Below are 25895 nucleotides of genomic sequence, written 5' to 3' on the forward strand. Positions count from 1 at the left end.
CTACTGAGGGTAAGCTCACTTTCACTACCAGTATTATACTTACTGATGTCCTGTAGATACCTACAGGTTGGTCTAATACATTAGTAGCTTGTTGCACTACTGAGGATACCTACAGCATCCTTCAAAACTTGGCAGCTCCAACCTTCATGGGAGTCAGCTTAGCAGTATACCAGAAGTTAATGTGGAAATCTTCGTGGTGTTGGTTTCCATACCAATGGACAATTTTCCCCTGAGAAATAATTGTAAATGTCCAAATGGTATGCAGCATAAGTATGACTTACATCTGTGTCATGCTCATACATGAAAAAAGAGGTAAAAGCACTTCTGTTGGTGATACCCACACATATGTTGTTTTTCCACTGAATAATGGCCTCGTCTGTGAAGAGCCTTGTATCATCATTCATGAAAAACATCTTGGCATAAGGACTGGCCTTTCCAGCCAATTCTGCATGAAAAAGTGTTAGTGATTTCATCAGCTGGTAGTATATTAAATTAGTATAGCTTGAGCACATTCATATCAACAATCCTTACCAAGGATTCTATCCCTGTTGTGGGCAAGAGCACTTCTGCAGGGGGGGGGATTAAGTACTGTAAGATGTGAGACAAGATATACTGTACCTCCTGGTATGATTGCTGATGCTTGTGAAAGGATTTCACATATCATTGATTTCCATTGCCTCCAAGCAGTCTTGCCTGGAGACATTACAGGCCAGCTGATCTTGATGACCATCTCATATATCATCAGTAGCTGTGCATGACCGAGTATGTCTTGATCTCTGTTGGAGAACTCATGCCAGTTTGAAGGGCCACTGGCTTTCTGGTGAACTTGTGGTCTGCTGTCATCAGAATATGCTGACATAAGACCTGACTGAGCGACCAATGTGAGGGAGCTGCTGTGAGATGAATGATGTGAAGTATACACATGAGGATATAGAGTTGCTGAATAGCCAGAGATGCTCCTGGGATGGAGCTCTTGGACCTCAGTGACCCTGGTGCTTCTCTAGGACATCAACATCCTTTCCTTTGGTCTGTCAGATGAATGAGAATTGTAGGCATGAATATACAACCAATTGGGCTCACCACAATCATTGTGGAAGTGGCCTGCAGCCTGTCATCCACCAGGGTCGATGAATCCTGAGATAGCACAATCAAGACCTCAGTGGGCAGTCCAGAGGAGTAACCAGATGCAGGCAATCCAGTAAAATACTGTGCATGTTCAGGCTTGAAGGTAGGGAGGCCCACTGCAAAGGATGTCGAAGGCCCTGGGATTCCACTACTGGGGATTGCTTGGGAGAAAGGTTCGAGAGCTGAGGTGGGGGGTGGTCCATTGTATGGGTTGGATTGGAAGGGTGGGACAGGGCTGCCAGTGGGTTCATTTGTACTGGTGGTTGGACATCCATGCCTACAAGCTTGGGAAGGCCTAGTTCGAGAAGCATGTCACCCTTGAGGCTGAGAACCTTGGGGAAAGCCTTGTCTTTCAGCCAGTGGGATATAGAAGGAAAAGAAAGCACATACATGTAGCCATACCAATTCCAATGATGAGAACTAGGATGACTTGGGGAAAAGCACAGGTTTGCAAGACTTTTATGGTTGGGCCCCTTGATATCAATTGACCTCTTTGAGGAAAATGGGGAACTCACAGATGTTATCTGGCCCCACCCCAAATCCCATCGGGGATGAAAGGACCGTATGGAGGAGATCGATATTTGGACATGTAGGGCAATTGCAGACAGTGTGATCTAGGAATTTCATTGCTGTGGTTCTCAATGTTCTGGAAGGATGGCTGGCATTTCATTTGTCACACATGACTCAAACTACATGCTAATGCTAGAAATTGTATATCATTTATTGCCCAGTCACTTGCCAGTCACATCGTATCATTGTACATAAGTACAGGGAAAAGGGTGAAATGAAATCGAGATGAATATAAATCTACACATCTGGTGGACCAGGAGAGGCCAAGGTGCTGTGCTCAACAGAGATGCCATCCAAAGATGACTCAGATAATGTAGTAGGGACAGGGGACAGCCTGAGAGATGAAAGAGTAGTGATGGTTGTCCTGCTGCTGCTAATGGTTTGTTGCACTTCACCAACTTGGTGATCTACAGTCCCAAGCAGCTTAAGGGCTTCTTCATACTCATCATAGGCAATTGTGCACATAATGTCAAGTTCATGAATCCACATCAGGCATAATTTGACTTGTGCAGCAAAGGCCTTGTGACTTGCATGGGCAAGCTGTAACATATGAAGGGTGTGAAGATCTTCAACCTCTTCATCTCTCTTGGCTGATATCTAGTTTGTGAGCATGAAGATTCCAGTGAGGATATTTGCACAAAGTACTCACAGAGGTCAAGATTTTCCTTGCCTTCTTAGATGGGTGAGAGTGCTCATCTGAAGGCAAAGAAAATGTGAAGCTGCGTTTCTGACAGGCATGACCATTGTTCTTTGGAAAACCATTGGATATAGTGTCATGTTGCACCTTCATTTGGATTGGATGAGTGTGTGAGTTCATAGATGAAGGCGATGTAGTTGGAAGGACAACAGAAGAAGAAGAAGGTACTTCAATTGAACCGAGATATTCTGTGGGTGACAACATTGGCAATGAGAGGGGCGAGAGCAGCTGAAACTAAGCTGAAATCAAAGGGAGGGAGGCAGAGAACGGAGCTAAACTGACCCTAACCCTAATGTGCAGGGCATTCTCAGCAGCTGAGTGATGCCATTGACCACCATGCCTTCTATGACCATGACAGGACTTGCACCACCCCTGATTGTATTATCCTATGACTGCCCTGCAGACCCTCAACTTTTTTGCCCATGCTGCAGCTGTGAATTTCCTGATGCTGATGATGTAATTCTACATCTCTCTAGTGGCTGCCAATGTGGATGTTGGGCAGTAGAAGCTCTTCCAAACCTTGATGACACAGATCCACTACAAGGCAATGACTACAGTGAAGGCAAGGATGCAGCACAGGATGGTATGTGTACAAACCCTATGTGTATGAACCTGGGGCATTAGAGAAGCTCCTCCTTGTTGCACACAGATCAACCACAAGGCAATGACTATGACACTTTCAATATACCCGACCCATTCAAGGACAAGGAAGGCAATGCACAGACTGCATTTTTTGTGGAGACTGATAACACAAATATTCCCAACCCTTTCAAGGATAATGAAGGCAATGTGCAGACTGCATTTTTCATAGAGAATGGTAATACCCCCACTAACTGCTCCAGTTTTGTCTCTTCACCACATTGAGTCTCTACGATCAACCACCACCAGAGGGTCTATCACCCAAATCCACCTGCAAGCTGTGCAGATGGCATGAACCTTCTTCATCATGTGGAGATGGATGAATATGCTCCTATCTGCAACTCTGAAAATATCTATTTCCCTTTTGCATCAAAAAGTGAATGGGAGCTTGCAGATTGGCTCTCGAGAGGTGCGTTATCTCAGAAAGACATTGACACATACTTGCGTCTTGAGCATGTGAGTATATGACCCCTTTTGATAGTTATCATACTTATGAGATCTTTTGGTAGAACTTGGCCTTCCCTGTCTCTTTCATGAGTGCTAAAGATCTCCATTGCTGCATAGAGTCACTGCTTGGTGTACCCTGCTGGCGATATCAAGAAATCAAGGTCAAGAACTATCCTACACAGTCACTGATAATGTTGTACTGGCATGATGGACTTGAGGTTGTGGAGCACCTGTTCAGTAACCCTGTATTCACACAGTGTATGGATATCTCTCCATACAAGGAGTTTGAAGTTATGGCTGAAGGCCAAGAACAAGTATATGGGGGATTTATGAGTGCTGATGATGCATGGCACATACAGGTTAGTCACCAGTGACCTCTATTGATTAGCAAGAGTGGCTGACTGATGTGTGTGATAGGACCAACTCCCCTGCAGTCATTCCTTCCTGGGGGTGATTGGTGCATCAGATAAAACACCTCTGACAATAGGAACGGGGAATAAAGAAATGCACCCTCTATTACTTTTGCTTGTGAACATACATGCTGGAGTACATATGAAAGCTACTTCTCATGCATTCGCACTGGCTGCCTATCTGCCCATCCTGAAATTCTGCAATGTACCACCGGCCATTCAGGCCATGCTATCTGCATGCATCTATCACTTTTCCATATCCCTCGTCATGTGGAATCTGATTATTGCCAATTGTGACAGCAAAGAAATGTCCGATCCATTAGGAAATTGTTGAGTCATGCATACCCCTCTCATTGCCTGGATTGCCAACTATCCTGAACAGCTTCTGATCACTTGTGTCTCAGCAAAGAATTCCCCCATTTCACTAGCAATGGCAGAACAGTTCAGAGCCCCCCCATGATTGTGAGTACAAGCTTCAGAAGATACAACAGGCTGCCGCTGCATGTGATCCACACAATATTGTTGCATTCCACAAGGTTTGTCTTGCCCTCCATCTAAATGGTGTCATGGAGCCATTCTGGAAAGATTGGGGGCATACATGTCCCTCCCACTTTCTCACCCCCAATGCCCTGCACCAGTGGCACAAGTTCTATTTTGATCATTGTGTATACTGGGTAATCAATATCATAGGGGGTGAGGAACTCGATCACTGCTTAGCTGCCCTGCAGCCAAGGATAGGGACTAGGCATTGGGTGAATGGTGTCTCCACCCTCAAACAGTGCACCAGTCAAGAACACTGCAAACTGGAGAAATTGCTTCCTGCTGTGGCAGCAGGGGTGTTGCCTGATGACATGCTTTGTACCTTGTGTGCCATCACCGAGTTCATCTTTCTTGCCCAAGGTATCTCCCATTATGATGAAACCATTCATAGTCTCAGTGAAGCCCTTTGTGAATTCCACCATTACAAATCCAGCATTCTCAGGGCACATGGCTGTCTTGGGAAGAACAGCCCCCTTGACCACTTTCAAATACCAAAAGTTGAACTAACTCAGCACATTGCATGGAGCATTCATCAGATGGGTGCCCCTTATCAATGGACCAGTGACATCACTGAACATTGCCACATAACTCATGTCAAGGTGCCCTACCATTTATCAAATTGCTGAGATTACCATGCCCAATGTTGCCATTTCCTTGATCGACAAGAAAAACAATGCTTTTTTCTGCCTTTTTACTGCTCTGAAATCTTCAGCATCGCCACTTTTCTTTGCAATGATGGACAAAGCCAGACTTATGGCGATTCACTTCCCAGAGGCTAGTTGGGTTTCTGGTATGTTACCCAGCAAACATTATGTTGGCTCTGTCTGCTCGCAGAAGTCCATATTTGATAACCCCTGTTCACATGTATCTGCAACAAATGCCACAGTGCTTCTCCTTATCATTCATCCTCACCATCCTAACCTGCCACTTCATGATGCCATGATCTATCTTCAACTCGATGACCTCATTCCTGCTCTTGGAGATTTCATTTCCAGTCAAACTTACATCACTCACAGTGGTTGTCACTTCTCTACCTCTGACTGCTCCCTGCCTTTTCAGTTGTGAATGTCTGGGAGAAGTTCTGAATTCAACACCAGTCCACTCAATATGTGCAAGCTGTTACACCCACTCAAACAGTCCAGGCAGTGCCTCTGAGTGAAAGGCTGCCATTTGGACATGCAAATACTGTGTTGGTTAGCCATGAAAGTGGTGAACTTATTTCAGCTGATCCACAATCCAAATGTGTGTAATGACAGTGTTGATAATGAGTTCTACTGAGTTTCTTTGCAGGTTACCTTGTGGCTCAGGTGTGAGCAATCTTGCAGCCCATCTGCAACCTTGTGTTCCCCCCCCCCTGATTTATGTCAAGTTCTTCAACTTCTCCAACCTGCACTACCATGTTGTTGACAACATCTGCATTGTTGCTCCTGCCCCAAAAATAGAAATGTTCCTTGTTCAGCAATGCTTCCAATCTAATGGCTGGCCACTTGGTGATATCATTCCTCTTGACAGTGTATGTCAGGTCATTCAGATCATCCCAAAGTTTGGTGTCAAGCCCCACTATGATCCGCTGAGGTTAAGCCCTTGTTCTACGGATTTGTTTGGCTTCCGAAGTCAAGCTTCTCTGCTACCCATGCCTTTCACTCGAGGGCCAGTCCATTCGGACTCGTCCTCTGGCAGGCATGCCATGCAGACTGGGCAGCAGTCAGTTTAGGGCAGGCATGCATGCTCGGAATAAATGCATCTTCCTGCAGTGGTCAGCATCCATGGCCATAGGACTTTGAAAGCACCGCATCCCGTCCGATCTGTGCAGTTAAGCAAAGTGCCACCTAGTTAGTACCATGGTGGGGGACCACATGGGAATCCTTGGTGCTGTGGTTCCTTTTCTGCAGTCGCATTTTTGCTAGTTGGTAGTGGTTGCATGTTGCATTGGCAATGTAGTGCAGCATTCACACTTTTCGCACTTTTGCATTAGTGATGTAGCGTCATGTCGCATACCAGTGGTTGCAGTGTAGTGTAGCGGTCGCATTTTTCATTAGCAAAGTGTTGTTGTGTGGTGTAGCGTTCGCATCTTTGATTAATAGTGTTGTGTGGTGTCCACATTTTTCATTAGCAAAGTGTTGTTGTGTCATGTAGTGTTTGCATTTTTCATCAATAATGTATTGTTGTGCTGTGTACTAGTGGTTGTAGTGTTGTGTTGCATACCAGTGGCTGTAGTGTAGTGTCGTGTGCATTTTTTGATTAGTAATGTAGTGCTGTGTTCTGTAGTGATCGCATTTTTCATTAACAATGTAGTGTGGTGTGGTGTGCATTTTTCATTAATAATGTAGTGTTGTTGTGGTGTGCATTTTTGATTGATAATGTAGTGTAGTGTTCGCATTTTTCATTGATAATGTATCGTTGTGTTGTGCACTAGTGGCTGTAGTGTTGTGTAGTGCAGGGTTCGCATTTTTGATTAGTAATGTATAGTTGTGTTGTGTACTAGTGGTTGCAGTGTAGTGTAGCGTAGTGTTCGCATTTTTCATCAGTAATGTATAGTTGTGTCGTGTACTAGTGGTTGCAGTGCAGTGTAGTGTAGTGTTTGCAATTTTGATTAATAATGTAGTGTAGTGTTTGCATTTTTCATCAATAATGTATTGTTGTGTAGTGCAGGGTTCGCATTTTTCATCAGCAACATATAGCTGTGTTGTGTACTAGTGGTTGCAGTGCAGTGCAGTGTAGTGTTCGCAATTTTGATTAATAATGTAGTGTAGTGTTCGCATTTTTCATTAATAATGTGTTGTTGTGTTGTGTAGTGTTCACATTTTTCATTAATAATGTGTTGTTGTGTTGTGTAGTTCAGCATTCGCATTTTTGATTAGTAATGTATAGTTGTGTTGTGTACCAGTGGTTGCAGTGCAGTGTAGTGTAGTGTTCACAATTTTGATTAATAATGTAGTGTAGTGTTCGCAATTTTGATTAATAATGTAGTGTAGTGTTTGCATTTTTCATTAATAATGTATTGTTGTGTGGTGCAGGGTTCGCATTTTTCATCAGCAATGTATAGCTGTGTTGTGTACTAGTGGCTGTAGTGTTGTGTAGTGCAGGGTTCGCATTTTTGATTGATAATGTAGTGTAGTGTTGTGTAGTGTTCACATTTTTCATCAGTAATGTATAGTTGTGTTGTGCACTAGTGGCTGTAGTGTTGTGTAGTGCAGGGTTTGCATTTTTGATTGATAATGTAGTGTAGTGTTGTGTAGTGTTCGCATTTTTCATTAACAAAGTGTAGTGTCACACAGCCACTAATGCGTCAAAATTTTTCAAAGTCCACCAAGTGTCCAAAAACGTGCAATTGTGGACACCAAAACTCATGCCTTTCATGCAAGCGGCCAAAGCGGACCAAACACAGGCCCTTTCCTACTATGTGGGCACAGGCCCCACAGGCAAGCCTCCAGTTGGGTGTCTTGGATGGAACACACTCAGGTGTCAAGTAAGTCCAAGGAGCTGATGGAAGTGATGCCAGCTGGCTAATACGAGTGCTGGGGGATCTATCAGCAGGGGGTATCTCGGACCGAATGCACCCAGGGTGTCAAGTAGGCATGAGACTACACATCCTGCAATTGGCTAATGAAGCTCTTCAGTCAGGTCTCTGAGGTGGAACATGCTCGGCTGTCAAGTAAGGGTAGGAATTTCACACCGCAGCGATGGTAATCATTGGCTAGCCCATGGGGGGGGGGGTATCTCAGACGGAAAGAAAGTAGTACTCGTCGAGTACGTCCCAGACCATACGACCCATGGTTGGCTAATGAAATCTGTTGGTCGGGTGTCCTAGCACAAAAGCGGCTGGGGTGTCAAGTAGGTCTCAGGACCAGAGTGAGGGGGTGCTAGTTGGCTAGTTATGGGCACTGCAGATCCTCCAGTCGGGGGGGTGTCTTGGATCGAACCCACATTCAGCAGTCAAGTAGGTCCGAGGCTGCCTGGCCCACTGTTGGCTAGAAAAAACCTGTAGGTCAGCACGAAGGGTACTGGTTGGCTGGTCGCAGGGTGGTATTTCAGACTGAACGGCACCTGGTTGTCAAGTAAGACCCAAGACCACCTGTCCTGTGGTTTGGCTAATGAAACCTGGAATCGGTTGGGTGGGGTGTCTTAGACCGAACGCATGCAGTTGTCAAGTAAGTCTATAGCTAGTTGCTGGCCTGACCTGGACTGAGCCATGGAACCTGCCTTGAGCATAGGGTGTTGGCTTGGGAGGGGCGAGGCCCGGATGGTCTGTGGACTGTTCAGTCTGCTGGTCCGATTTAGTCAAGGTTCCCTCTGCTTCGGCGGGGGGGGAAGTCTTGCATGGGGTGGTGAAGGGTGTGGGTCGATTGCTGATGGCCAGGCCAGAAACTATTAACCACTCGAAGATCCACTGTGACCGAGAGGATGTCCTCGGGATGTTGCCGGTTGCAAGTAGTCTTCATGGAAGGAAGCCATCTGCATCCCCTTGTGGACGCAGGGAAGTGTTCCTGAGATGTGTGAGACCAGGGGAACAAGGTAGATGGCTCGTCAGGACTTCTCGGTAGGACCGTTCGGGCAGAGGCATCCGGATGCATGCCCCTTGAGGACCTGGCGGGTCTCTGATTGATTTGGGTGGACTAAACTCTGACCTCCGAAAGGTGGCTCTGGCTGCCTGGTAGGAGGTGTTTGGGCCAAGGTGGCCTGGCAGGAAGGTAGTTACCTGGTTGATCCTGCCAGTAGTCATATGCTTGTCTCAAAGATTAAGCCATGCATGTCTAAGTATAAACAAGTTTGTGCTGTGAAACTGCGAATGGCTCATTAAATCAGTTATAGTTTATTTGATGATGACTTGCTACATGGATAACTGTGGTAATTCTAGAGCTAATACATGCAACTAAAGCCCCAACTTCCAGGAGGGGTGTATTTATTAGATAAAAAACCAACGCGGTTTGCCGCTCTCTTGGTGATTTATAATAACTGCTTGAATCGCACAGCCTCATGCTGGCGATGCATCATTCAAATATCTGCCCTATCAACTTTTGATGGTAGGATAGAGGCCTACCATGGTTTCAACAGGTAACGGGGAATAAGGGTTCAATTCCAGAGAGGGAGCCTGAGAAATGGCTACCACATCCAAGGAAGGCAGCAGGCATGCAAATTACCCAATCCTGACTCAGGGAGGTAGTGACAATAAATAACAATATAGGGCTCTTTTGGGTCTTATAATTGGAATGAGTACAATTTAAATCTCTTAACGAGGAATGATTGGAGGGCAAGTCTGGTGCCAGCAGCCATGGTAATTCCAGCTCCAATAGCGTATATTAAAGTTGTTGCAGTTAAAAAGCTCGTAGTTGAACCTTAGGCCTGGGTGGGCGGTCTGCCAAAAGGCATCGTACTGTCTGGCCGGGCCTTTCCCCTTGGTGAATCAGCGTGCCCTTCGCTGGGTGCATCGGGGAACCAGGACATTTACCTTGAGAAAATTAGAGTGTTCAAAGCAGGTGTCATGCCTGAATACATTAGCATGGAATAATGAAATAGGATGTGTGGTTCTATTTCGTTGGTTTCTAGGATCGCTGTAATGATTAATAGGGACAGTCAGGGGCATTAGTATTCGGTCGCTAGAGGTGAAATTCTTGGATTGACCGAAGACTGACTACTGCGAAAGCATTTGCCAAGGATGTTTTCATTAATCAAGAACGAAGGTTAGGGGATCGAAAACGATCAGATACCCTCTGGTGGGAGATGGACTTTCCCCTCACTAGACCTTGATGAGGTCCAGAGGCTTGGTGTGGAGGCTGCCCCACTGCCTAAGAAGTGAGTTATATGGGTGAAATTCCCATCAGGTGTTCAAAGTGAAACTAGTCCACCCCCTCCATCCAAAGGATGGGTGTCAAGTTTCCCTGAGCCGACACTAAAAACAATCAGTGAAAACCTAGAGGTATGCACAGCCGGGAGTACAACCCCGGGGCACTAAAGGGAGCTGTTTGGTCTAGGCCCTGCTGCAGGAGGTTTCTGTTGGCATAGATATTCGGCCGGACACCATGCTTAATCCTGACACCTTCATATACAAATCGGAGGTAATCCCCCAAAGAGGGTGGCAAAGGCGCACCAGGAAGCGTGGTGTACGACCGTTTTGACCCCTCTGGATTGGCTCCCTGTGCGGTCAGCAGTCCCCTTGTCAGGGTCTGTGTTATTGACCGGGAGGTTTTTAGTCAGTCGGGCCCCTTCAATGCCTTGAGTGCAACGCTGTTTCCTAGCACGGGTAGCCCAACCTGACATCACCGGAGCTGACAACCGGTACTCACTTATGAGTTTTCCTCCTACCTACACAAAAACAAAAAAAAAAAAAAAAAAAAACGATCAGATACCGTTGTAGTCTTAACAGTAAACAATGCTGACTAGGGATCGGGCAACCTCTTTTTGATGTGTCGCTTGGCACCTTACGAGAAATCAAAGTCTTTGGGTTCTGGGGGGAGTATGGTCACAAGGCTGAAACTTAAAGGAATTGACAGAAGGGCACCACCAGGAGTGGAGCCTGCGGCTTAATTTGACTCAACATGGGGAAACTCACCAGGTCCAGACATGACTAGGATTGACAGATTGATAGCTCTTTCATGGTTTCATGGGTGGTGGTGCATGGCTGTTCTTAGTTGGTGGAGTGATTTGTCTGGTTAATTCCAATAACGAACGAGACCTTAACCTGCTAAATAGCCAGGTCAGCTTCAGCTGGCCTCCAGCTTCTTAGAGGGACTGTCGGCATCTAGCCGACAGAAGTTTGAGGCAATAACAGGTCTGTGATGCCCTTAGATGTTCTGGGCTGCACGTGCGCTACACTGACAGAGCCAGCGAGTTTCTTTCCTTGGCCAGAAGGTCTGGGTCATCTTGAGAAACTCTGTTGTGCTGGGGATAGAGCATTGCAATTATTGCTCTTCAACGAGGAATTCCTACCTTTGTATATTTGTCCCAGACCTGCCCTGCATCAGTACTGACAATTGCAGCACTGTTGTCATTGTCCCAGTGTTTTCCAGATGTATAATACCTTTGAATCTCAGCATATAGCTGCCTCAGCTGAATATTGGGCACTGATCAGTACAATGAAATAGATAATGAAAAAGTGCAATCTACCACCCTCCACTTGTTCTTGCATCGCAATGGTGTCTTCACAGGAGTCCCAGGCATTTGATAGGCTGCAATAGCAGCAGGAAGGTGATTGTACATTTGCAGCTTGAAATTCCCTGTTCCATCTGTCACCTCTGCACAATGGGAGTGGAGAAACTCAACAAGTTTCTCTTCTTCTACTGGCATCCACTGTGCCACTACCTTGTGTTCACCATTGCTTTTGGGAGGCATCAGGAGAAGGATCATGCTCTGGATGGCCACCACCACCAGGGATGCTAGGATCCCCCAAATGCATCGAAGATCACTGTGGTCAAATCAATAGTCCATGGCTTGAGAGAACAAGGTTTGGATTTCAAACTCAGTTGACCTGCCCTGCCAGTGTGCTGACAATCCAAATAACTACAACATGGTGATCTGGCATGCATACTCAGGTTGTTTCAGGTTTGTGAACAGGCTCTAAGAGCACTAGGATGGCACTCCCCAACCTTGGTGAGGCCATGGTCAAAGGCCATAAGCAGTACCTTTTGAAACTGCTAGATGCCCTCATTAAGGAGAAAGAAAAAGAGGAGAAACAACTACAGGCCAGTCTCAACATCATCACCATTGTCAACCAGCTCTACGAGACCACTGCAATGGTTCACAACAACTTGGAAAAATCATGTCTCATCCCTCAAGACCCCAAGAAGTTGTTGAACAAAGCTATGCAGGAGGATGCCAAACCAGATCTTGTTCCTGGCCCCCATGCACAAGCTATCTACTCTTCCCTCATCCACAAGATGCCTAACCTTGTGGCCCACATCATTGTCTTGTCCTGCACTCACATTGTGGCCAAAGAACCCAAGTGGAAAAAGAAGAAAGAGTTGAAGGATGTGGCCACTGCCACTGCTGGGGAATTTGTTCCCAATAAATCCAGCATCACCAAAATGGTGGTGACACAGGTCAAATGGCAGATGAATGTGAAAAAGGTGTGAGTTTCTCATAGGAGTCTGTCAAATAACTCACACCAAATAGAGTTCTCAACCTGGCAAGGGTGCCAAGGGAGGCAAGAAGAAGAAGGATGCCTCTGGGGGCAACCCCAAGAAGAAGAAATCTTCCAAGAAGAATTCTGACAAGCAGTCAAAAACCTTGGACTCAACAAAGGCAAAATCAAAGAAATCAAAGAATGCCAAGCACTCCAAGGCCAAGGGCAAAGAAAAATCTTTGTAGATGCCACCTTCGACTTCCTGGAACAGGTAAGCACTGGTACTATCAGGTTTGAACACCCAAGTACTTACCCACATTGGCTGTTGGATATACCTCCATTTGTAGCTATCACAGTGATTGTGTGCACCTTATGTCCTGTAGACTTCCTGGAAAATAGTCTACTTTACCATCATGTACACATTGGCCCAGACATTCCCCTTTCATTGGCAGACTTGCCAATGTATTGTAAACTCTCTTTTGGATGGAAGTGTCTACTTCCCACCATGTCTGACATGTCTTTGTTATACAATGTGCAGATAAACCTTAAGGAACACCTTCAATGGCGATTCTACCATTTAGAAGGCGCAATGAGTGAAGAAAATCCTGTAAGAGATGTCTATGAACCAGACCTCGATCTAAGGCAGTCAGCTTCTGCCTTTAATATAGACAATAATGAAAATCCTATGCTTGAATGGTGCTTGCAGGAGGGAAATGCTTTTGTTGCTGGTCAGTGCCACACCATAACTCCACAACATTGTCAGTCCACCAAACTGTCAAACTCACTAAAATCCATCAAGCAATGGCTTAATTGCCATGAACTAATGGTCCTACCATCAGACAAAAATCTAGGATGTACTGTAGTCATGGTAAAATGGTTTGAATGACATACCCTCGACCTACTTGAGAAGGAAAACTCAGGATACATCGAACTTGATATCACCACCTCCTTGGAAAAGATTGGTGGTGATATTAAAACACTTTGGCAATAGACAACTCCAGAAGTTCCTGTTGCAACATGTCCCAGCATGAAAATGGGGAGATGAATACATTCCCTGGGACATCTGGCTCAGGATGGTCAAACTACCACAATTGTATGGAATTCCAAAAATCCATAAGAAACCAGTAAAAATGCGCCCTATAGCACCATGCCACTTGGATTTACATAATCCTATGTCAAAGCTAGTCTCGAAACTACTAAAGCCTTTCAGAGAACAATCACCATACATATGGCAAGGGACCAAACAATTGGCCGAAGAGTTTATTTGTACCATTCTACCAAAAACTGAAACCATGTGGATAATCACTAGTCACTGGTGACATAGTTGCATATTACCCAAACATTGACCATAGTCAGGTGGTAGATACAATATTGTCATTGACTAATCCAACCTCTGGCGACTGGCCCCTCCCTTACCTGGAGGGCTTGCTTATACCCAGGTTGGGAACTGATTTGTGGGAAGATATCCTATGTTTTGGTACCACTGGGCTCATCATTGCATTCCACAACTATTGATATATACAGACAGCTGGTGTTGCTATGGGTGTTGCCACATCTCCCAATGTAGCTAACCTATATGTGGCTAAGTCTGATTTTACTTGTGGATGCAACTGGGATGTTCTGTTTCTACAGAGATTCATAGATGACATCTTTGTGATCATCTGTGCTGACTCCATGGAAGATGCACTATATTTAGCAACCCATACATGGTTCCTAAACAGTTGTGTAGTAGACTGGGCCCCAGCTGCTCGGCATTGCATATTCTTAGACATGCAAGTCTGGCTCGATCACAAGAACCAGATCCAATGGAAGCTGTACCAGAAGCCTAATAATAATCTAGAACGAATCCCCTGGGACTCTAGCCACCCTGTTGATGTTAAAAGAGGCACATTCATCAGGGAGTTGTCCTGCCTGGCCATGTTGTCCAGTAACATAGAGTACTACTTGGACACCACTAAGTTTTTAGCAGACCTGTATATTTCATGTGGGTACCCAGCTCAGCTCAAAAAAACATGGGTAAAAAGGAACTGTACTGAATGCTGGAATAAGCACTTTGCTATAAAAGGAGATCCTGAACCAGTGATCACCCTTAAAACCCAGTTTAATGTAATGTGGGATGAGTTTAATATCCACGAACTTAAAAATTGAATGATGTCCCCAATTATCAATGTACAAGATTTTTGGGTAAGCAGTGGCTTGGCATCATGTGACACACTGCTGCAACTCCTGACTCACCTACCAATTCTGTTTGAGCAGCCTCCATTGGCAGATCTTCTTTTTTCAGCCCCTGACTGGGTCTTGATCTACTGACGTGCCTTCTTTCTGGATGCAGATGGCCTCAAGGAAAAAGACACCTGGCTGTTTGATCTAGGTGTGGCATTGTTTGAGAATGCCAAGTGGGTTGTCTCATGTAAATGAACATGCAATCTCAGCAACCTTGTAATGACATGGAACAAAGAGTGGCTGAACCTTATCACCAGAGTGTGCAACCCTATGCCATCAGCACAGGAGTTATTACTGGAACATGATTGGGTCCAGACCAAATGAATTCAAAATCATACACAAGCTATGAGTGAGGTGGAGCTGATCCTGGAAGAATGCAGATTGAACTCTATGTCGGCCTTTGATGGCCCTATCATAGATCTAGGGTTCATCATAGCAGATCAGGAAACATGTGATGTCTTGCAGGAATGGAGATATTCCTGGATAACTGCAGCAGAACCCTGAAGGAATGATCCAGTTTCATACCATTTCAAAATCAAACCTTATTTGATGACCCACAGGGACAGTGATCTTGGGCTATGTATGTGCCCTTAATCCTATTGGATGATAAGCCTACTGCCTTCTCGCATGTGATAGTGTATGCTATATTAAGTTATAGTAATGACATCACCAATGACACAATCATTGATAAGCACCAAGCTGGCCCTAAAGTCACTGGGTGTATATAACAGCTAGGATAGTCCACTGAAGAGCTGCAACTCAGCAAAATTCCTTGGTGTCCTGGAGAGGACACAAAAATTTGGGCTTTCTGATTTGCAGCATATGTTTTCTTGTTTTATTACTCCACCTCCTGCCAGTCCTCCTGGCCCTTTGGGTACTCCCCAAAGTAACAATTCTAACTTCAAAAACTTGCTGAAATGCAAGACAAAATCACCCTAGTACTGAGGGCCTGTGACATGGATTGGTTCTATAGTAAACTCTGTTTTCCCGCCAACTCCTCAATGATGTTGACATCAGTAAACATCGAGAACATCGCCAAAACTCCCGCAGAATGGATTTCTCTAGTCGGCACCACGAAGTAGTCGTGAACACCCACTTGGTCGTCGTCGTCTTTATTAGATACCTGTGGGATAATGTGTGCAGTTTGCAGAACTCCATAGCTACCGGTCCGAGGGCCGTCTTTCCAGTCCGCCTTTCCAGTAAGCAAGCAACAATTATTGTCACGGCGCCTTGCCTTATTCGAGATATCAGAGGGGTCAATCTGCAGAATTTGCATTGGAACGTACAGTCGCCCGCGAGTCGTAATAATCTACACCACTATCCTGTGGAACAGCCATGCCGACATCTTCAGGCGACGGGGATGAGGGTGGGGACAAGTCCCAGGGACGGAGTTGGTGGGGGAGTTGGTCCGCCCCTGCGCCTGACTGTGAAAGGACCAGTTAGTGACTGCCAACAGGGAAAAGGCTGAGATTTACAAGTGCAAGTAAAATGTCTCACATAAAACTCAGCTAACTCCATGAGCACTGCATGACTCTCTGCCGAGGTAATTTGCCGTTGAACTTGCCCTTGCCCATTAGCGGATGCGGCCCACCCCTATTTATTGTCCTACGCACGCCGAGACAACATGCCCACCCCGCCCCCTCCCAATCACTTTCCGCCAGGAGAGCTTCATGTTGCATACCAACGGTGCCTCGCTCTCGAGGCCGCGGCGCCCAGACTTCGGGCTCCTGCCCACTGTCCTCCCCCTGTCATATGTGCTCGTATTCTCGGTCATTTATTGCGCTTGTAGCAAACGAACACTGAAGTACTGAGATAGGAGCTGTGGCGCGCTTACTGTGAGTGCTCCAACTGAACATTACAGAAGTTAAAACTTCTGTTTCCGCTTGCCACCCAAGCTCTTATTTGGCAACGGCCTTGAAACCAAACAACCGCCTCCTAACCATAGATTGACGCCGCCATCGCGGACACGACCACGCAAAAGCAGGTCCACCTCCATTGCGAGTACAGTGTCACTCGAGGAGGTGGACAAGCCTGCGAAACTGTACTATTTGATGACCCGTCTGTTGGTCTCGAATCATCCAACGAATCTACCACGCTGATCAGTAAGTCAGTCCAGTGGATAATCTGCTTCGATTGCAGTGCCCGACTCCACGCGCACTTCAATCATGCCACTTAGGTGACCCTCGCTGAGTTCCTTGGGTGAACAACTCCAAGAAACATGGTTTTTGTGTCGTTGGCAAGAGAAACTCGTATTTAGAAGAGGCTGCTCGTGTTTAAATGACTGGGGGAGTCGGTCACGGACGCTGGCAATTTTGAATTCTGTCCTCGCAGTGTCAGCTTCGATTAGATAATTATGAACGCAATGGTTCAATGGCAGTCCCTGAAGCTGAAGCTTGAAGAGCTGACGAGTGAATCAATCTGACCTGCAGGTAACGGTGTCTGGTGCTGTACCGTGTCTAAAATGCATTTGCACCAGTGAAACTGCTTGATGCTGAGCGACCGTTGGAGCATGGACTGCCCTCCGCATTGTCAATGAAATGACTAACACTAGGTGGTCACAGTGAGCTATCCATATGCACACATCACAACATTTTATGTTCGACTCTTAGCTTGCTAACACACTTCAGGTCGGAGCGGTGCATCTACTTTGTAGGTTCCACTGCCTCCAAGGGGGGTGGGCCATCGTCCGAATCGTATCCACTGTCATCATCAGCTCCTTCAGTTCCTTCAGCTCCAACGCCTCCATCATCACCACTTCCCGGACCTCCCATATCTCCCATTTGGCTCATCATCTAGGGTTTGATTTGTCAGCCTACGACGAAGCAAGACAACGAAATAACTGCTCACTTTCTCAAAGTCCATACCACCCATACCGCCCATACCGCCCATACCGCCCATACCGCCCATACCGCCCATGCCGCCCATGCCGCCCATACCAAAATCGTCTTCCACTGGACCGCTGTCGCCTTCTTGCTCGTCCTCATCGACCCATTTGCTAAAATCAGTTTTAATGAAGGCGTTCCTGACCTTCTCCTTTGTTAACCTAGGCCAGTATTCCTCTTGCTTTTCTTTCTTCCGGAGGACAATGAAAAATAAGCGGTCAGAGAGGTGTTTGGTGGAGAGCTAATCGGATGCGTAAGTGGGTGAAAAAAGAGGGGGAAGAAGCCGTACCTCTGGGACAATCTCGCTGTAGAAAGGCAGAGAAAACTCGTAGTGTTTGACAGGAACACTGTTGAAGGGTGTTAAGTGAGTGAAACGTGTACTAGTGATAGGCTGAGCTACGTACCCTGCATTCCCAGCGTCAGCTTCAAAACTGATACGCTCTGAGTCCAATTCACATGTTAGCGAAGACTCGACGATGTTTGGGAGGTTGACGGTCAGATATACGACGTTCTACCAAGAGAGTCTCAGTATGACGATCGTAATAATGCGACATTATCGATGGAGTGGGATTATATTACCTTTGCCTCGTCTGATGCGCTGCTGCGCTGAGCCCACAGAACCTCTGGGTGTACTGACATGCTGATCTGAAAAGATGGAGAATCGTATCGAGTTGATCGGATGGTGAAACCAAGGTCACGTGGATCGATATCGGTACCCTGTGTTCCCTTTCTGGGAAGTCATTTCCGCGTCTGCCAGTACACGGCTGCAAGCTGACCAGCAGAAATCATGGCGACTGCAAGAAAGTTGCGGGTCGCATTTATTCACCCCGACCTTGGAATCGGTGGGTGCGTCCTATGTTTGTCGTTGTAAACAGCTCCTTCATGACACTGTTGTAGGAGGAGCCGAAAGGCTCGTTGTGGACGCTGCACTTGGGCTGCAGGCTCTCGGGCACTCTGTTGACATTTACACTTCGCACCACGATAAGGAACACTGCTTTGATGAGACTCGAAATGGTATGCCCGATTCATCTTGTGGAATTCTTCTGCGGTTGACTCAGACACAGGCACGTTGCGCGTACACCACGTCGTCCCCCCGTTTCCCCGCTCCTGGAAGGGCAAGTTCCACATCTTACTCGCCCATGCTAGACAACTGCATTTAACAAAATTTTTGTTGAGTTCACGCGTGGACCAGCACGACATTTTCTTCGTAGACCAACTGTCGACGTGTATACCGTTGTTGCGGTTTTGTGGGGGAAAACGCGTCGTGTTCTACTGTCATTTCCCAGATAAGCTCCTCGCTAACGGTGCATTCGTCGAGGGGAAAGTGCTGAAGAGGAAAGTTGGGATATTAAAGCGAATCTATCGATACCCTATGGACTGGCTGGAGGAAGCGACAACGGGTATTTTGGACCATCATTTACCTCGTCAAGTCGTGCTCATGAGATTCGTGTAGGACAGGCCGATGTCATTCTTGCTAACTCCAAATTCACAGCTCGAGTGACGATGGCTCACTTTAGCTCTCTGAAAACGTCGCCCGAGGTAGTATATCCGGGTATCAACATCCATGCATACCAAGCTTCAGTGGATATGACGGATCCCGATATTGTTCAAGTTACTTCGTAAGGGACATTATCAGCCACCACTGTATATGTGCTCTTACCAATGTAACAGTCCAAGACCGACGCTCCTGTCTCTCAACCGTTTCGAAATGAAAAAGAATGCAGCACTCGCCATAGAAGCATTTTTCCGTCTCAGAGGGAAACCCACGGTGCCCGACAACATGCGACTCGTCCTTGCTGGTCTGTATCCGGTCCACTTATCACCCCCATAACTCACTCCCCACGTAATAGGTGGCTACGACCCACGTCTCGAAGATAACATCCGAACCCTCAGCAATTTGATCGATCTCGCGCGAGCGTGCAACCTCACATACAAAGTAATTACACCCTCCAAATCCAGCGCTCGCGCCCCCTCTTTCCCAGACGCAACCTCACACACGGAACCAGACGTTCTCTTCCTCCTCAATTTCACGACCGGACAACGATCAGCACTTCTCCAAGCCCCCTCGACGGTCGCACTTCTCTACACGCCTGCGAACGAGCACTTTGGGATCGGACCCGTAGAGGGCATGCTTTGTGGATTGCCTGTTCTGGCATGCGACAGCGGTGGGCCAACAGAGAGTATCGTTGACGGTCAGTTATCAGAAAGGACGGGGTGGCTCCGCACGCCCGATCCGGGTGTTTGGGCAGACGCGTTAGAGGATATATGCCGACTGTCAGAGGTGGAGCGAGCTGCCTTGACGCGTCGATGTAAGGACCGGGCGATGTCGATGTTTGGGATGGAGGCCATGGCAAAGGCGATGGACGTCTCCCTCCGTGAGGCGGTTGACATGGGTGCTATCCACACGTCGATGAAGGAGGTTGGGTTTGCACTCGCATTCGTGGTTGGCTTGATTCTTACTATCATATTTCGTCTATGACCTGAGAACGGCACCGTGGACATAGGGATGTTTGATCAGGAGTAAAATGAATGTTTTGTTTACCCCCATCGTTCTCGTCAAACTTGCATGACAGAACATCCCAGTCGACACCTTAACGAGGTGAGTCCTGGTATGCATGCATAGTGGCTCAATTCAATTTCTACCGAGCAGATTGTCATCGCAAGAGTATGCTCCGAAACAGGATATGTATCACGGAATAACTTACACCCTCTTTTAACTCACACGTCTCGATCAAAGGTTCGGTCTTCTGTCCTCTCTCAATCCTCATCGTCGTTAAGAGCCCCTGCTTCGTCAGCTCCTGCAACAAATCCTTCGTCGCATTCGCCTTCGTATCGTCCCTCACGCTTCCAACCACCGTCTCCGTCTCCAACACGAGTATTCACCTTTGCACTCCGATCTGCAACGGTTATTATGCTGATGCCAGGTGATAAAATCTTTAGTGCGGTTTTGCTCATATCTCTTTGACGCTCGGAATTAAGAATAGCAGCGTTGCTGCGATAGCAACGGGATCTTCCATCGGGGAGGCTCCCACGTCCAAAATACGAATATTCTCGCTCGTCCGCTCCATTTTCAACGTTGTACATTCCTTGAGGGTATGCAACTTCTGACAAGGGGCAGTAATATATACCACTCCATATAGCGTCAACGCGGACGTGCGTAGTTGACCGCATCGGTCTGCCAATCCTGACCCATGCAGAGCTTGAGCTTCTCGAGATGGAGGCCATGCATCTGCAATGCATGTTGTCATCGTGTCATCAGGGTATGGCGTCTGGGGGTTTTCCGGCTGTATGACGAGGTTTTCAATGCGAGTAAGGGTTCGAGGGCATCCTTTGTCACTTCGTGCAGGTATTGGTTGGCACGTAGGTCATCAATGAATCCGCCGATCGAGGACTTCAAAATCTCGAGTTTACCGTGGTCGAGGAACTTTGATAGCGGATCGAAAAGGCCCCAAACGAAGGGGATGGGTGCAACGTCGCCAGGGAGAAAGTCAACAGGGGTGGGTCCAAGTGTGATCTGTTGCATAAACTTGGTGACCTGATCGAGTTTGTGTGCGCGGAGACTAAACTTCTCGATGGAGGGTAGGTGAATATCTTCAACAAGTTCACACTCGTCGTCATCGTCATCGTCATCGGGGATGCCACAATAGACGCTGGTCAGATGCTCGGCTTCGACAACAAAATCTGAGATGCGTTCTGCAGCGTCGGTTGGGGATATAGTGGAAGAAACTCTTCGAGATGTGGACAGTAAATATACAGGAACGACATAAATGTCCGTTTGCACGCGGGTCAGCAATCGCCAGGGAAATTAAGAGTAGAAGAGTAGGGGGAAAGACGAATCGAATGAACGAGAACGTGTTGTCACTGTTTGCTGGCCACGAAAGTATCTTGAGGTTAGGAAGAAGCGCATTCCCAGGCGCACGGGGAGGGGGCTCAAGAGACGTAAGGGGTCCAAACTCATGAAGGGATCTTGCTGCCGATAACCCAGAATACGCACAGGTCTAGCGTAGCCTTAGAGAATATGAAAGTGAGAAGGTTCGAGTGGCAGGTCAAAACGCTGCGTCCCAGCCCAAGAGGTGTGCGATGTTAAAGTCTCGTACACTAACTGCAGAAGTCAAGGGGGGGACCCCGCCCCCCGTGACAGTCACAAAATTACTATGTTTAGGTCGTCACGTGCGCTTTAGAATAACAGAATTATTTTCGAATGGCAGGGACCCCGTTCACCGCAATACGAGGAGAGCTACAAACGACAAGTCGGATTTTGCATCAGATGCGAACACAATGTGACAACGAAAGTACTCGAAATGATTCTAAAGCATCACGTGAATGATAGTATGGTTTTTTCGAGCATCAAGTGAGCATAATGGCAGCGGGGAAAAAAGAGAAAAAAAACTATGTGCGAGCTCGTTTGCCTCTAGACAAACAGCTACCCCCAGCGGCGACTGCCCTTGTGCTGTTGCCCTTCCTCTTCTGCCCAGTGGAAACTGCTAAATCCCTGTAGTTCTCCTTCTCAGCAATGAGTGTAAAAGCAGGGCGAGCAGGAACACCAGCTTTCTTCTCCTTGGCGGGCATGATGTATAAGATGTCAAAGACATGGTGGGGTAAATGGTGACCCATCACCTTTCCAGGATGAGCGTACTCTGGATGGAAGAAGCCGAGGTGCTGCTCCATGTTATAGTGCCAAACTGCATCTCTGAACTCGGTATCGCGCCCATGGTGGACACATAATGGACAGACAACAGGGACATTGTGGCATGGGCAGGCAGTGGATCCTCGCTCCCCAAATCCATATTTGAAGGGGATTTGGTAAATGCAGCATGTATCGATCTCTTTTGTGTGTTTGGTTGACTTCAACTTGACCACGCAATCGGAATGACCTGAACATCCACAGAAACCACATGGAAACAACTGACCAACAGCAGAATACAAATCAGTCTCTCCTACCCCTCGCGATGCACGAAGGATGTGTGTGCCCATATGAGAACATAAGTCTGCAGTTGGCTTTCAACAGAGAGGACAGTTCACTTCTACACCATTCCCACTACCAGCACACAATGTGACTCTTGCTTCTTCACAAGACAATGCTGGACTGCCTGAAAGTATTTTAGTACAGGTATATAGTACTCTTGGATAATCTCACCATTCATTGAGTACAGAAAGCTTAAATTCGAGATCTGCATCAGTGTGATATTCGAGACAGCGAGCTTTGAATCCACAATCCACTTCCACAACACATTAACAGCTACCTCAAGTGTGTTGTTACTGATAGCCCATGTGATGCCATGAGAGTTGACTTCGGCCAAGTGCTCAGAAGGCAGGTAGTTGGCAGCAGTGACAATGCTAGGATTGACAAGATGGATCAAGGCACCGAGTGTTGTCATCTCAACCACTTTCTGTGTTGAGACATTGGATCCGGGGAGGGGAGAACTAGCCTTCAAATACACTCCATTCCAGATCCAGAAGCAATCATCATCAGGTGTCAGTGGAGACACCAATAGAGTAAGAATCTCGCCAGTAATCTTCACCTTTCCAGCTACTGAGAGGAGAGTGTCAAAATTGATATCAGAACGTGAAATGCCATTCTCATGGATAGCCGTTGAACGAAGTAGGGCAAGATGGGTAGCATTGTCATGAAAGTGGATGAGCGTCAGGTAAGGGTTGCCAACAATGAAAGAAGCGCAGGCTGCAGTTGAGTCAGATAGCAATGACACACTTTCCATGGGCTTATTGACAGCTGTGTAGCCACGAACTCGAAGGAGGTGATCGTGTGACTTGGGGGTGAAGTTACCATTGAAAAGAACACAACAGACCATAGATTTGTGAACATATTTGCTGTTGACGAAGAGGTAATCGAGAGGCCAGATGCCAGGGCCAGATGGTGGAGACAACAGTGAAGAATCCCCATTTTTGACCAATAAGGTAGGATCACCAATCTCATCCTCAAGTTTGTCTTCGAAGCTTGGAACATCTTCACTCACCTCCTCTGCCTCCTCCACCTCATCTCCATGAACTTCCTCCAGGTCCACCTCAATCTGAGCTTCGCAAGGATTGGAACGCTCTATGGTTGTAGTTGTGGTGGGAGCAGGTGTGATGGAACTTGGGTCATCACCATCAATGTCATCTCCATCATCATTGATTCCTGGATACCTCCTGTGACCGAAGACAGAGAGTAAGTCCACATCAGAGTTTGTGAACAAGGTGTCAAAGGCATAATCATCTGGATCGAGGGTTGAGTCTGTGAGCAACCCTAGGGCAATAGCATGCCCATGGGTCCAAGCACTCGGAAGGTTGCAGTTGTGTGATGTGAGGTCACCATTCCACATCTGATGATTGATGTGGTTGACGTGTTCTGAGTGAGAGAAATTGAGACGATGATGGCCATGACTGAGATCCAGGTTACATGCATAGATACTCCCAACATCCCTCACTGCACACAGATGATCAATGGCTTGTTTGTAGTTAATTGCGCTGTTATGACCACCACACATCCACAGGAATGCAAAGAGTAATTCAATGGCATCATCTCCAACATCTGGGAGATAAAAGGGGAAGGAAGCATCGAGCTGCTGCTGTTTTGCAATACAAAAGATAGCATTCTTGACCATGGTTTGAGTATCATAATACAATTGATCTGGCATGAAAGCACATTGATGTGCATGATAGAGAGCAAAGAGTAAGTGAGCAAAAGCAGAGAGGTGCATAACTTGTTCTGTGAGAGAAAGCATGGTATTGGTGAATGGCTCAAGGAGGTGATGTAGCAGGTTCCCTAGCATCGAGAGCACCTCAAAATCCATGATGGCATTGACATCAGGAGGGTAGCCTGGCTGTGCATAAGGTGCCTGTGTGGGGTTGATCTGCCCAAGCTGGGTGATTGCCTTGATGAGTTCTACTGCGCATGGGACGTCTTGTGGGTCATCAGGGTAGAGGAGCTTCTGTGCCTTGACATTATCACAATCCTCAAGCCAGGTCAGATAGCGAAGTAGAAACTTTGCATTTATATGACACCCATTGTTAAGCATTACCCCATGGACTGAGCAGAGCATAGTGCAAAAACCTGGGACAAGAGTCAGATGACTCCATGGAGAGAACAGAGTACTCATGCTTTATGATATGCTTGTAATCGAAGTCCAGCATCATGTCATGGGGACCAGTTTGAAGATTAAGGCCAGGGAGACCAGAGAGTATGCCATAGAGGGGTGATGATTCATCGAGCTTTGATTTCATGAAAATCTTGTGTCCAGCTTTTTGTCTGGTGGAGTCACCATCCGTCACAAAAGACCACGGTGGGCCGACCAGCTTCTGTGCATCGTTGGAGTACCATGCATCAATAACGTTCTCAATAACCTTTTCCCAGTCATTGTAGTCCTCCTCCTTGCATGATGGTGCAGCAAGAATAGGATATGTTTGATCCTCACCAAAGCAGTGTGCAATGATGACAGTCATTTCCTTCCCAAGATGCACCTCACCAGATGTGAGTTTTTTGGCAATATGCATAGCTGACTCGTAGGTATTGAGGACAGGATCAACAGTGTGACCATGCTTCCAGCATAGGCTGCCCGCCACATTTGCAGAGGGAAAGTAAACAGCGCACTCTTCAAGTGCAACCTCATCTGTCAGCAAACTGACACCATGGAGAGCTGTGCAGCCAGCTGCAATATGGGGTTCTACAACAACTCCATGGATGTTCTTGACGACGACGTTGAGAGTGATCGTTCCAATAACTGGGGTGATTGTGACAGGACTGAAGTGGTTGTGGACGACAGAGTGGAGAGACAGGAGACCAAGACGGTGGTTGAGCACATAGAGTAAGTTAGCCCCACCAAGACAATAGACGAGAAGTGCAAGATCATAGGCATCACTGCTGTAGTTACAGGGTTTGTAGCCATACTCAATTGCTTCCTCGATCTTTCACAGGATGGTGTTGATACCAGCCCCATTGTTGAGAAGCATCGTGAGTAGCTGCCAGAGCCATGGTAGATCAGACTGAGAGAGAGCCATGACTAACGTGGAGTGAGCCTCAATTGTTCCCAGCTTGCAGGCTATAACATGACCATCATTGAGAGACTGGATGTATTATTAGCTGGAATATCCTGACTTAAACGTGCTGCACTAACCTTTAATTTCCACCTATTTAACTCATGGTCACAGCATTCAATTGTAAGTGACAGTTGCACCATGTTCTGGAGTGAGTGTCGAGTACCCGGTTGGTAGGTGGGCCAGTTTTCACCAAGCTGGGCGATCTCAGTCTCCAGACCAGCACAAGGAGGGCAGCATGGGGATCCTTGTAGTATAATATGATAACACTC

General features: G+C 46.8%; 7 protein-coding genes across 7 annotated transcripts; 3 read left to right on the top strand and 4 right to left on the bottom strand.

Annotated features, from left to right (window-relative positions):
• Positions 1 to 121: 121 nt before the first annotated feature.
• Positions 122 to 1517, bottom strand: F5J12DRAFT_785887 (uncharacterized protein; the record flags this gene model as incomplete). Its single annotated transcript, XM_051743323.1, has 5 exons — positions 122 to 229; positions 282 to 445; positions 619 to 868; positions 1081 to 1134; positions 1182 to 1517. The coding sequence occupies 5 exons, from the start codon at positions 1515 to 1517 to the stop codon at positions 122 to 124; spliced, it is 912 nt and encodes a 303-aa protein (XP_051596051.1).
• Positions 1518 to 1932: 415 nt separating this feature from the next.
• On the bottom strand, positions 1933 to 2596 carry F5J12DRAFT_896858 (uncharacterized protein; the record flags this gene model as incomplete). The annotated part of the gene is made up of 2 exons (XM_051747978.1): positions 1933 to 2292; positions 2345 to 2596. 2 exons carry the CDS (start codon positions 2594 to 2596, stop codon positions 1933 to 1935), a joined length of 612 nt encoding a protein of 203 aa, XP_051596052.1.
• A 693-nt stretch (positions 2597 to 3289) lies between these two features.
• Positions 3290 to 4027, top strand: F5J12DRAFT_686679 (uncharacterized protein; the record flags this gene model as incomplete). The annotated part of the gene is made up of 3 exons (XM_051740321.1): positions 3290 to 3487; positions 3541 to 3837; positions 3896 to 4027. Coding segments are annotated over 3 exons (627 nt in total), but the record flags the coding sequence as incomplete, so codon positions are not given.
• A 198-nt stretch (positions 4028 to 4225) lies between these two features.
• Positions 4226 to 5054, top strand: F5J12DRAFT_907287 (uncharacterized protein; the record flags this gene model as incomplete). The annotated part of the gene is made up of 2 exons (XM_051748909.1): positions 4226 to 4285; positions 4326 to 5054. 2 exons carry the CDS (start codon positions 4226 to 4228, stop codon positions 5052 to 5054), a joined length of 789 nt encoding a protein of 262 aa, XP_051596054.1.
• Positions 5055 to 17229: 12175 nt separating this feature from the next.
• F5J12DRAFT_857881 (HSP20-like chaperone) lies at positions 17230 to 18295 on the bottom strand. The gene is made up of 5 exons (XM_051746749.1): positions 18172 to 18295; positions 17997 to 18103; positions 17882 to 17939; positions 17558 to 17833; positions 17230 to 17502 (listed from the first exon to the last, which is right to left on the bottom strand). Exons 1-5 carry the CDS (start codon positions 18229 to 18231, stop codon positions 17353 to 17355), a joined length of 651 nt encoding a protein of 216 aa, XP_051596055.1. The 5' UTR covers positions 18232 to 18295; the 3' UTR covers positions 17230 to 17352.
• A 49-nt stretch (positions 18296 to 18344) lies between these two features.
• On the top strand, positions 18345 to 20498 carry F5J12DRAFT_857884 (glycosyltransferase family 4 protein). Its single transcript, XM_051746750.1, has 8 exons — positions 18345 to 18434; positions 18490 to 18606; positions 18657 to 18992; positions 19046 to 19211; positions 19264 to 19391; positions 19443 to 20191; positions 20243 to 20329; positions 20388 to 20498. Exons 1-6 carry the CDS (start codon positions 18380 to 18382, stop codon positions 20069 to 20071), a joined length of 1431 nt encoding a protein of 476 aa, XP_051596056.1. The 5' UTR covers positions 18345 to 18379; the 3' UTR covers positions 20072 to 20191; positions 20243 to 20329; positions 20388 to 20498.
• A 1483-nt stretch (positions 20499 to 21981) lies between these two features.
• F5J12DRAFT_726460 (uncharacterized protein) lies at positions 21982 to 25497 on the bottom strand (the record flags this gene model as incomplete). The annotated part of the gene is made up of 3 exons (XM_051741724.1): positions 21982 to 22590; positions 22623 to 24663; positions 24686 to 25497. Coding segments are annotated over 3 exons (3462 nt in total), but the record flags the coding sequence as incomplete, so codon positions are not given.
• Between the last annotated feature and the right edge of the window lie 398 nt (positions 25498 to 25895).

Source organism: Pisolithus orientalis (assembly GCF_024613125.1).
Source record: "Pisolithus orientalis strain OTSU chromosome Unknown F5J12scaffold_44, whole genome shotgun sequence".
Classification (NCBI taxonomy): domain Eukaryota; kingdom Fungi; phylum Basidiomycota; class Agaricomycetes; order Boletales; family Pisolithaceae; genus Pisolithus; species Pisolithus orientalis.